Source organism: Scardinius erythrophthalmus (genome assembly GCF_964197995.2).
Source record: "Scardinius erythrophthalmus genome assembly, chromosome: 1".
Classification (NCBI taxonomy): Eukaryota; Metazoa; Chordata; class Actinopteri; order Cypriniformes; family Leuciscidae; genus Scardinius; species Scardinius erythrophthalmus.
Genome location: NC_138221.1, coordinates 29,525,475 through 29,538,323, shown reverse-complemented (window position 1 = coordinate 29,538,323; position 12,849 = coordinate 29,525,475). Strand labels below are relative to the sequence as shown.

At 35.2% G+C, this 12,849-nt stretch overlaps 1 protein-coding gene across 1 annotated transcript in view; it reads left to right on the top strand.

Annotated features, from left to right (window-relative positions):
• LOC308698677 (CD276 antigen-like) overlaps window positions 1–12,012 on the top strand; it is a 56,726-nt gene extending 44,714 nt beyond the window's left edge. Inside the window, exons 9-13 of the mRNA XM_081378932.1 lie at window positions 8,302–8,400; window positions 9,076–9,171; window positions 9,354–9,452; window positions 11,251–11,279; window positions 11,407–12,012. Of these exons, the coding sequence (XP_081235058.1) occupies window positions 8,302–8,400; window positions 9,076–9,171; window positions 9,354–9,452; window positions 11,251–11,279; window positions 11,407–11,493 (410 nt within the window). The 3' untranslated portion in view covers window positions 11,494–12,012. The remainder of the gene's footprint in view (window positions 1–8,301; window positions 8,401–9,075; window positions 9,172–9,353; window positions 9,453–11,250; window positions 11,280–11,406) is intronic.
• The last annotated feature ends 837 nt before the right edge of the window (window positions 12,013–12,849 follow it).

The window sequence follows — 12,849 nt, the reverse complement described above, 5'->3', positions numbered from 1 at the left end:
TTTTCCTTTGTGAAAAACAGACTTTGGTCTTTGCCACTGAAAACCTAAAACCCCATTCCCCAACACTCTACTTTCCCTATTGCCTCTTGCATTTTCCTCACTATATTCTATATTTCTTCCCTTTTTCCACATAACGCCGTCATCTGCAAATAATGCAACACTTATAGATCTATCGACTTTACTAAACGCTTCATTCATCATAACTGAAAACAAAACTGTACAAAACTCCCTTGAGGATTTCCATTTTCCAGTAAATACTTTGTACTAAATTCTTTCCCTGTTCTTATTGCGATCCACCGATCCGTTAAAAAGTTTTTAATCCAACTATACATTCTCCCTCTTATTCCCATCTGAAAAATCTTAATCATTAGTCCTTGTTTCCACAACATATCGTACGTCTTCTCTACATCAAAAAACAAACAAACAGATATTATACTTTCTTTATTAATTTGAGCTTTTCTAATTTCCCTCTCTAAACATATAGCCAGATCTATTGTGCTTCGTCCCTTTCTAAATCCGCTCTGGTAATCCTTTATTAGTTCCTTTGACTCTAAATAATACTTTAATCTTTCATTTATCATTTTTTCCGTAATTTTCCCTACATGTGAAGTCAAAGCAATCGGTCTATAACTTTCTGCCAAACTCAGATCTTACCTGGCTTACATATGGGGACAATAATTGATTCTTTCCACTGTTTTGGCAAACACCCCACTTCCCAAACCTTATTATATAATTGTAATAATATTTCTTTACTCTTATCATTTCAATTTTTTTATCATACAATAACTTATTTGATCATTCCCTGGCGTTGTTTTTCCTGATTTTCGTATAACATTATTCAATTCGCCTAATGTAAACATCATATTTATGGCACTTTCACTGTCCCTATTATCATGTATTGCTTCTACATTTTCTCTTATTGTTTTCTCCCTCTGTGTATTTTCCTCATTACTCAAATTACCATTACTATGTATTTTAATAAATGTCCTTGCCAGAAACTCTTCAGCTTTACATTTGCTCTCTATTATTACTTTCTCTCCATCTTTCATTATAGGATAACCATACTCTTTTTTTTTTTTTGCCTGACATTCTCTTAATCATACCTCATACTTGATCTAATGATGTACTTCTTCCTAAAGATTCACAATACTTCCCCCAAAATAATTTTTAGCTCTCTTTATTGTTGTCCTACTACAGCCTGCTTCCTTTTATATTCAATTAAATTCTGAAAGTCATGTGTTTTTTTCAAGACATTAAATGTCTTATTTCTCTCTTTAATTACCGTTGTGCATTCTTGCGTCCAACTATTTTCTTTCTATTACTACCACCTCTTTTTGGTATCGACTCTTTTGCTCCTAAAATAATACTACTTATTTCTTCAATGAGATCTTCAATTCCCTGATTTATACTAACCTCCTTTAATTTTCCTTCACTTAATTTTCTAAACGTGCTCCAATCTGCTTCCTCAAATTTCCACCTTCTTACTCTCTCTTTCTTTTGCATGTCCCTTTCTATTCCAATTTCTGTAAATATAGGATAATGATCGCTCCCTATAGTGCTTTCCTTAATTACTTCCCAAATACGTATCCCTACCAGAGACTGAGACACCAAAGTAAGATCTATTGCGGTTTCTGCACCCTTATTTAAATTTACCCTTGTACCGGATCCATCATTTAGACAAACTAATTCCTTTTCATCTATTATCTCTTCTAAAATCTTCTTTTTCACCCCACACCTTAATATGTGCATTAAAATCCCCACACCAAATAATTTTACCTCTCCACTTTTCCAGTATTGATTCTAGTTTTACTCACTATAGCTTTTTACATTATAGAAGTTAATCACTTTAATTCTTTCTTTCTTGTTCCATATTATTACCTCTAATTCTTGTATTGTATCTAATGGCCTATACTAGCCTATACCTTCTTTAATAAATATTGCACATCCTCCGCCATTTCCATTTCTTCTATCTTCGCGTATGGTATTATATCCTTTAATAATGAAATCCAGATTAGGTTTGAGCCATGTTTCCTGAATGCATATGATATCTGGTTTCTTTTCTAATTTATCAATATACCCCTTAAACTCATGTCCGTTTGCTAACAAACTTCTAGCATTTCACTGAATTAACAACATTATGTCATGCTTTGAGAAGCTGTATCTGCGTTCCCTTCTCCATGGTTAAGGTCAGCATGTATCTTTTCCCATGACAAATCCTTTATGTTTAGGAGTTTAGCTGCTGCCTGAAATATGATTTTAATCTTCTCCGTTTTTGTTTTTGCTTGTTCTGAACAGTTGAAGACATATGCTAAGAAAAGCACTTTCCTATCCATTGATATTCCTGTATTTTCCTACCTTGGACCCATTTCTGCTTCAGTCGTATTTTGACTAACTTCATCTTTTCCTCTTTCATTGCTACATATTTTCACAGCGTCTGCATATGTTACTTTCTGATTTGATTTTACTTGCTGAACCTCTACTGCCTTTTTCCTGACTTCACATCCCCCATACACTGTGTGGTTCCCTCCACAGTTACAACATTAATTGTGACATTGCTCCCACATTCTCCATATGCATGTTCTCCTCCACATCTTCCGCATCTCTGTTTCCCTTTACATACATTTGCAGTATGTCCATATCGCTGACATTTGTAACATCTTAATGACATTAAAGCTCATATAGCCTTCCATCTCTTTCATATGAAGCACCTCATCTTTAAACTGTAGCAGCACTGACTCACTATCAGTTTTCCCCATTCCTGAAAGCCTGTATTCGTCTAATTTCTGTGATCATTTCTCCTTTCATCACTTTTCTTAGTTCTTCCAGATTCTCTTCTATGGGAATTCCTGTTATCACCCCCTATAGCTCCTCTCTTCTCACCATTTATTCTTTTTTCCACTATTTCTTTTTTCCACACTGATTGCAGTTTTTATTTTTCTGCTCAGCATTGGCGGTGTTGTTCGGACAGACCTGCCCCCACTGCTAAAAAAAAAATCCTAAAGGAAACACTGTACTAGAACAAGTGTACACTTTAATTTAATTAGTTTTGTTTATATTTAGTGTTGCATTTTATTAAAGTCTGTCCTCAAAAGTGTTACAGCAGTGACTGAAGCAGAGTGTGTTTCACTGTTTGACGTGAGTGTGTGTGTCCTCTAATGTTGACACACACTCTCCTGAGATCTTTCAGCTGTATTTATGTTTTTTAATACAGTGGCAAGAACATGTTTGTGAACCTTTTGAAAAGATTTCTGCATTGATTACTCATAAAATGTAATCTGAAGTCACAATAGCACTATCTGATGAAACTAATAAAACACAAACAGATTTACTTCTCACACTTGTATTGAAGACACTGATAATCATTGACAGTATCAGGCTGTAAAAGCCTAAAGCTCTTTAAATAAAGGCACACAAACCCTGGTTACTGCAAATCTGTTCTTCTCAGAAGAGATCGGCTAGTGTGAACCTCGACTCAATCACAAAAGCTTTCACAGGACACATTACAAAGATGCACAATTCTAGAAATGGCTTCAACAGTATTTCTACAGGCCTGGGGCTGATGCATAAACACTGCTTATTTATTATTTTTTATAAATACCATGTGTGTGTGGAAAATGACGTACATTTCTATGCCCATTTTGTCCGTACGCAATTTTCCATGCACATATAGGGATTTATAAAAAAAATAAAAAAATAATATATATATTAAAAATAAATATTTATATGCACCGTTCGGACACTCTCTGTGCGTACACACACTTTACTGGAGTGAGCGAAGTAATGAAGAACACAGAATCATCATAAACTGCATGTTAACCATAGACAAAATTGGATCAATTTGATTTATTTAAAACAATTAAAATACTATTTGGCCAGTGGAAAAAATGAGAATAACTTTTCTCTGAAAACTGATATTGATATATTTATTCTAAAACAAGGCAAGGATATTGAATAATGTTTAGTAATGTACTGTGACGGCACTAAGTCTGTATCTCATATTTTCCTAATGTCTAGTGCCGTTAAACATGGTGGATGGAAATGATATGCAGATATAAGATGCTTATTTTGGGGAGGAGATGAATGTGTGCACAATCTTCCGCTGACTGGGTTTTAAAAAGGGAATTTTGCACAGGTTCTAGCGTAATCTAGCTTTTGTACGTACACACACTATTAGGATAAAATCGACAGAAAGTTTTCTACATGAGACCCCTGGATGTTCATCAGTCCATGGTGAGATATCCTGTCCACAAATGTAGAAACTTCTGGACTGTTGCTGCTCTCCATATGATCATGAATCCTGCAAAGATCTCTCTGGGGTGATCCTGAAAGAGCTGAGGAAGAACCCAAGGATAACAGCAAAACTGTGAGTCTGTGTTCATGTGTGCAATATCAGGGGAACACTACGGTGGCCGAGAGAGCTCAACGCGCTGCAAACAGAAAAAAACGCATGCAAACAGAAAAAAACGCATGCAAACAGAAAAAAACACATGCAAATAGAAAAAAAAACACCAGCGAATAAGAAAACATCTTCATCAGTTTTACAACTCACGTGCGTCCCAATACTCACAACACAACCAAATACGGAAACGCGCTGCAATTACAGAAACGCGCTGCAAAAGTTCACAACAAAACCAAATACAGAAACGCGCTGCAAATAGAACAGAACACAACGGAAATGTTTCCGGGGAACCCAATAAGTGACGGACGGACGGCTCGCAAGCTTTACCAGAGAGACGCGGGCTCTGGCTTTACCTATGCCCTAACGTTACTTTGAAGAGCACAAGTGTGACAATTTTTTTTACGACCACTTAGCATGCTTGGATCATGACCTCAATTTTTTTGTGTGTTCACATACCAAATGCCATAAAAGTCACCAAGATTCAGAACATTTCGATGAAACTGTGATTTTTAACAATTCAAAACAGAAATGACCGAAGAGCACCTGAGGGTTTTAAGCTTTGCTGTCATGTGATCAGCTTTTTTCTGTATTAGTGGTGGCTTGTGTGTTTTAAGGGTTTGCTGATATGTGTCTCGTGTTTGTTGGTTTGCAGGGTCTCTGTGTATTTTTATTTGATAATGATCGCAATTCTTTTCTTAATCTTTATCAAACCAACCAGCTTTAGCAATTTCTTTCTTACATCTGTAAGTTCAGACTGAGGACTGTGTGACTGTGGTCTGATACCGGCAACTGTGGCATCTCTGTGAAATAGTTGATTTGACTGTGGTCTATATGTGTGATGGCGTAATCTCCTGCGCTGCTGCCGAGATATGAGCAGTGAATCGACCCAGAGAATCTCCCTTTGTTCTGCCGTTAACTTTATACAGACCCAGGCTTTTGCAGAGATGCAGGACTTGCTTTCCGTGCCGGTTTATTGTGCTGTCATAATTCTGACGTGCCTTAGTAAAGTGTTTCCGTTGATATATTTGTGAATTGTTAATATATTTGTCTCCATCTGAGGTAACTGTTAATGTAATCCGCTTCCTTCCCCGTTCTAGCATTCAGATCCCCCATTAACAGAACTGGTCCTAGAGATTGAAAGTAAATGATCTCTGACTGTAGGGTTGAAGAGATATCTTTATTATAATAAGGAGACTCATATGGGGGGATATATGTGGCACACAGGTACATGTCCTCATCTAAACACACAAGCTCATTTTGAAGTTTTATCCAAATGTGTGTTTTTCCTTTTTCCCCAGGCTGAATATAGTGCCACAGATGATCTTTGAACCAATCTATGATTCCTCCTAAATCTCTTCTGTTTTTAATGTTAGGCTGTTTGATTGAAGGGATTCGTAGCTCTCTGTAGTTTAGAGGAGTGCAGATTTTGGAGTCTAAATGACTCCATGTCTCAAGTAATATAATCATATATGAGCTATATACAATATTAACAAAATCAGGGTTAGTAATTTTCTCCCCAACATCAGAAAAGAACGTCCCCTGAATATTATAACTTGTTATTTTAAACGATAACATTGACAAATATTGGATTTACCAGAAAAATGTATGAAATTCATGACCCAATCATGTTTTAAAATATAGATTAATCAATTAAAAAGGTAATATAGAGGATATATAGAAATATAGTGAGTCGATCAATTTTACACGTAAAAAAAGTAATTAAGAAATAATGATCATTCTTGACAGACACATTATGAGTATTTACACACGCTCAGGGATGGGCAGTGTTTCAGATGTTTTTAAAATACGTATTTGAAATACAGAATACTATTTTGTATTTTAAAGCCTTTGGAAAAAAAATCAAATGTAATTAGTATTTAAATACATTTAAGATGAGTATTTTTGTATTTTCAAAATACATAAAATACTTTTTGCCAGTCAACCTCTTTATCGGGGTACTGATTTTGTGCATTAACTAGTTCAGACATTCACTAGCTCAGCATTGGATCAGCGTTTTTTTTTTTTTTTTTTTTTTTTTAATAAGGTGATAATGTCATGATCAATTCTACTTGTTGATTTAAGTTAAACTAGTGCATTATTCACTTCAGTTAATATGAAAGAATAAAAGAGCACATGCAAGTGGGAAAATAGCGTTAGCCAATCAGTCTTGACCGGTTGTTGATTTTGATCAACTAGCTTGTGTGTTTATGTGTTTAAAGCATCATTGCATGTTAGGGCTGGGTGATATGACACTACATATCATAGCGATGATATAAAGTTTGAATTGATGGAACTTTTTCTAAATCGTTTACATAGATGGGCCTATTTGTGGGGTAAGCAAATTTATCCGTGCAGTTTTTAGTGGGCAGGAATTATTGGAACGTTGGAGTGGAAAAACAAACACCACAAAAATCTTCAGCTTTTAGTTTTATTGTGCATAAAAAAATATAATCAAAAAAGGGTAAATAGTGTCAAATGAATCTAAATTAATTCTAATTTTAAATTTTAGATACACTTTCAATTTTTTTTAATAAACTGCAAAAAAAAAATTTTTTAAATAAACTGCAAAAAAAAAAAAGAGTTTGAAATTCAGTTTATGCTGTGAAATCAAAACTGACATTGAGAATTGTGAAACCATGATATTGTTACTGTGAAGTAAATTTGAGATTTTGGTCATATTTTGGTCATTCATATTCTTTGCTTGATAGCAGAAAAGGTTCCCACAGTTTTACATACAGTATTTTTTAATAGTGTTCACCACAAGTAATAGACTACATTGTAACCAGAAATAAGTATATAAATGGCTGCTATTTTGCATAAGTTTATTTGTAATTGCCAGAAAGAAAGAAAGAAAGAAAAAGAAAGAAAGAAAGGGCAGATATGAGGTTAGGAATGAAAAGTCAGTAGGTCTATGTAGTTTCTTCATTCACTGTGACCTATACCTGGACTGGATTTTAAATACATTTCCATGTATTTATGCCTATCTCTGCACACGCTCACCGTGTGTTTTCTGAGGGTGTTTCAGGCCTGACTCCTTGATGGTTTTTGCGCACAGTCTCATGCGCTCTCGATGGATGTGGGTACGGTCATATACAGTAGATGCTCATGGGTGATGCGCTGATGGTCATATAGATGCTCATGGGTGATGCGCTGATGGTCATATAGACGCTCATGGGTGATGTGCTGATGGGTCATGCTCATGGGTGATGCGCTGATGGTCATATAGACGCTCATGGGTGATGCGATGATGGTTGGCTATGTGAACGTTTGGCATTGGAGCACAGGTGTTAGCTCTCTCTGCGTTGATTGTGTTGATGATCCTTTGAGGGACGTCTCTGCGAGGTAGAAGGGTTGAGATGATGACCTTGGCTCCGGGTTAGATCCTGTTGGACAGGGCTTTAGTGACGTCCACCCTCGCACTGATGTCGTTTATTCCGGTGTGAAGAATGATGTGTGACGGCGCACTGAACACACACTCTCTCGCACCAGTCTCAAAGCAGAGTGTGAGGGGGGACACCAGAACTTCACAGATCTGCCCGGAAACAGACGTCTGTGGTCAAGATAGTGGCCGCTGGAATCACAGAGGATGATGATGTTGTCTTTACTCGTCTGTTCTCTGCCGGTGCTCGTGGATGGTGTTGTTGTAGTTGGTGGATGATATTGTGTGATGTTGACTTTCCTCTTGAGGCTCTGAGGGGCTTGATGAGATTGTGGGCTTTTTAGGAGTGGAGGAGCTGTGTGTTCTCTCTCTCTCTCTCTCTCTCTCTCTCTCTCTCTCTCTCTCTCTCTCTCTCTCCTCACACTGTCCTGTAATGAACACAAAATCCCTTGTATTATAATTAAGACACTTGTGTAAGAAAGTGCTGGAGAAGTGATTCTTTATTTGATCTGATCATGAACAGATCCTATCGGATGGGGCTGTGTGCTGGTGTTTCTGCAGATGCTCTGGACAATTATGAAGTTTACAGATGCTACTTTCATTTATCTCAGTTTATCTCGAGGTACAGTATTGATCTTATTTCATCATCTTCTCTGTTTGATGTTTCAGTTTTATTTCATGTAAAATTAAATACTTTAGTAGTTGATGATATTAAACAGAGCAGGGCCAGTAATATTAAGCAGTTTTGTGTGTTTAGAAGAAACACATTTTGATGAAAAAAAAACCCCTGTCCCTGTGTCTTAATTCAGTTTAAATTGTTATAAATCTGATTCCTGATGGAAACGGCTGATAGACGCTGTGGACTGGATGAGACGATCATCAGTTATATTGATTGATCTCATTAATTAACAGTAATGCATTCATTAAAAAGCAGTTGAACACATCATGATAAAATATGAATAATTGATCAACACAATAGTTTAAGATGATTTATCTCAGATGAGCTGTAGAAGAATGAAGGACTGAAATCAATCAAATCATAAATCACACAGATTTAATACAGTTATGAGAAATTAAATAATATAATCAAGCAAACAAATGTGTATATTTATGTTGTTCTGTGTATGGTTTCCAGTAATGTTCTCTAATAATATTTTTCTAATAATTAAATGGTAATTAATTAATCTAAAACATTTTTCTATTGAGTATATAAACATGTTTTATGTCCCTGAAGGTAAACTGATAATAATCTGCATTTGTTTGATCTTCATATTAAATATGTAAACTTGTATTACAGATTTTCACCGGTTTGTCCTCATGTATGTGTTTGGATCAGTCGGTGTTGTTCTTCTGACCTCCGCTGCACTAATAACTGAACTGATCCTGAAAACAGGTGAGCGAACACAACACTCTCAGGAAAATAAAGATCATGGTGAATAAAGTTTAAACGTGTATTAATGAGAATCTTTAATCTTGAGTGACTGAAATACTTTGCTCAGAAATAACCTGGAGTAATTATACAAATATAGATTTAATTTCTGCAAACAGTGATGATAATATTCTGGTATTTTTCAGTGAATGGTGATCGTACGCTTGGAGATCTGAGGTTCATCGTCTTTCCGGTTGAATGTTTCTTTGTCGTGTCTGTGCTGATTTCAGGATTATTTCCATCCCGTGAGTATAAACCAGAATTTTCTATTACAAACCATTTTTCTCGCGTCTCACAGTCATTTGTCTTTCTTCAGAACAAACACAATTCATCAAAAATAAACGATCAATCCTTTAATTTCCTGAAGTCTGATTCATTCACAGATTTAACACACAGATTGTGGTGTGTGTCTTTGATTTGCTGTAAAGCTTCTGTTTGATTGACAGTGAGTGTTTAATCGCTGAGAGACTCAAACACACTCATCATAGGCGTATCCCCTTATGAAAAGAAAATATATTTCCCATATATGAATGATCAATATATTAAATGGTTAAAAAGTATATTTGAATATATACAGAATAATATATTGTTAACATATTACAATATATTGAATAATACATAGGGAATTGCCGCTTTTCATATATTGAAAAATATGTGATATGCAATACATTTACTAATATATCATAATGTATGTAATTTTATATTCAGTAATACATTTCTTAATATATAGATGTACATGTGATCAGATATAGCACTGCAGGTCAAATATTGCAGATATAGTTACTCACACGTATATAGAGAAATATATAATCTAATATATTGCTTATTTTTTTCTTATTTACATTATACCTGTTTCATATTTTCAAGATAGTTAATAAGAGCATGCACAAGCACACACTATATTAATATTGAGCAAAACACATTAAATAACACTTCATTTTTACATTTGCTCTCCTTTAACAGTCAGAAACAAAGCATGCTGGGAACTAGAAATCTGACATAACTCATTCCGTGAATGTGTGTGTGTGTGTGTGTGTGTGTGTGTGTGTGTGTGTGTGTGTGTGAACATACATCCACATTTATATGGGAACATGTATGTGCAATATATCTACACATTAAAGGATAAAACTGAATATTAGTGAATATTACATGTAATGCTATTTTTGTCTTCATTTATAAATATTGTATATGTATTAATATATAGCCATACATGGTCAATGCATATATTGCAGTATATTGAAAAATATAAGCACTAGTTTCCCATTTATAGAAATGTATTATGTAATATATTGCATTATATTTTGCAGTATATTCTCATATATTTTTGTTCTGGAAGGGTCTGGACACATTCATCTTAGACTCCTATAATAATCTAATAATAATCTGCCATTTACTCTCTTAACACTTTAAAATCCTACTATTAAGACTGAAATCCTTTAGAGATCAAGCGTCTGCTGAGTTTCACAGCTCATAGTGAAGATGAATGACGGTTACAGAGAGAACAGCACTTGATGACATCACTACCTCACAAACACTGAACCAACACCAGATTATCACATGACCTGTGAGACGCGGCCGAGTGTGTAGAGCTCGTTCTGTAATAAACACATGAGTGAAATGGTGATTATTCAGAGCTTTGCACTCGGCACCATCATAGTGTCGGCCCAGATCCGGCTCACGTCTGGTGTGTGTTGAATCCACATGTACCGGATCTGGGCCGACACTGTGTTGCTGTCTGGGACAATAATGGGGTGTGTTTTAAGTGTTGAGTCTGTGTGTTTGTCGGCTCTCTGGTCTGATTAGATTGATTGGACTGCAGTTTGTCAGGATCTATTTTTAAATTTAAAGTGGGTTTAACTTTTTTACAGTGTCTTAAACCACTCAGAGTCGCTATTAAAATCAATATTAAGTGACAGCAGTTATTAAAATTGTCTTTTTTAAAGGTCTATGCAAATGAGTAGTAATTTTATATAATTTGAAGTGAGAATGATCAGATTGAAACAGATCCACTGATGTCTTTTCTCTCTCTGTTCTGACTTACAGAGATCAAGAAGTGTCTGAAGTCTTGTCAGGTTAGTATCATTTATTTACTTACATTCAACCTGCAACATCAGGAGACTTTTAACTTCATACTACACAACTCTCCAAAAGTATAAGGATTTGATAGAGTTTAAATGACGTGTCTCGCTCTAAACACAGGATTCAGTGAGATCTAGATGTGTCAAGAGATCTCAGCAGAACCAGAACACAGAAGAAACAGTAGAGATGATGAGTCCTGGAGTTTAGGAGCAAACTCAGCCGGATTCAGTGCTGTCACAAACATGACAACAAGGATTATTCCAGATTTATCGCCAATACAGAAGCTGTTTGAAACCACATGGATTGTGAAAAGCATCAAATACAAAAATGACACTGACGGTTTGATCATGTGATCGAGCTGAGTTCAGTGTAGTGACGTTATTCATTGTTAATATAGTTTTGTACTTTTTTCTTGGTTTTGTAAATATATGCAGAGTGTTTTTATTGTGTTATAAAACTTTTGCTTTGTATGTGATGCTGATTTTAGCTGTAAGCAAAGTTCAACAGTGTAAATAAATCAGAAAATCTGAGACTGAATATTTAAACCTTCAGATGGCGGATCAGATCCTTCTTTATGACAATATCTACAAAAGCATATACTGTTATTTATTCAGATCAATTCAGGAGAGTAACAGACACATAATATCATCATGATTGCAGCACTGGAGTTTAAAGAGTTTGTATTTCTACAATGTTTGAATTATTAAATATTTCTTCCAGATCAGATGCGTTTTCTTCAGTGTTTTGTCTGATCAGAGAGCAGTGTTATAGTATTCAGGCCAGTGTTTCCTCAGCTCTGTGTTCATGTAGTGATAGATCCATGTGATGAAGAGAAACAGTGATTCCCACAGCAGTTAAATAAATACATAATTCATTTAAATAAAGTTTCCAGCCCAGAATGAGTCCAAACGTAGAGGAGACATGCAGATCAGCCGCTCTCCTCCACAATAATGACTCTAAAGATCATAAAATTTGATTAATTTATAAGTCGAAATTCTACCATAATCTCTAATGATGGTCAAAACATGTGGGATTTTGTGTGTGAATGATGAATGCGTTCAGATGTCATAGTTTTGTGTGAAGAACAAGCTGAAAAAGTCTTTATTTACTGTTAGTTTGAACACAGTCTGTATTTTTTGTCTCGTCTTTTTATTGCAACATCCATCCATTATTTCTTATGAGGTAAAAACATGTTTATAATATTTGTATTAATGTTAAATTAATAAACTGGGAAACTGCATTTGGACTGTTACTATTTCACACTGTTAGACTTTTCAAGGGTTTTTTACAGTAACTTTCTGTCTTACCACTGACACTACACACATCATGGACTCAGTTTCCCACTCAACTGAACTAGTTGAAGCACAAAATCACCCTGAGAAAGAGGTTGACTGGCAAAAAGTATTTTATGTACTTTGAAAATACAAAAGTACTCATCTTAAATGTATTTAAATACAAAATACATTTGATTTTTTCCCCAAAGGCTTTAAAATACAAAATAGCATTTTATATTTCAAATACGTATTTTGATTGGGATCTTTAAAGATGCCATGCAGCATTTTT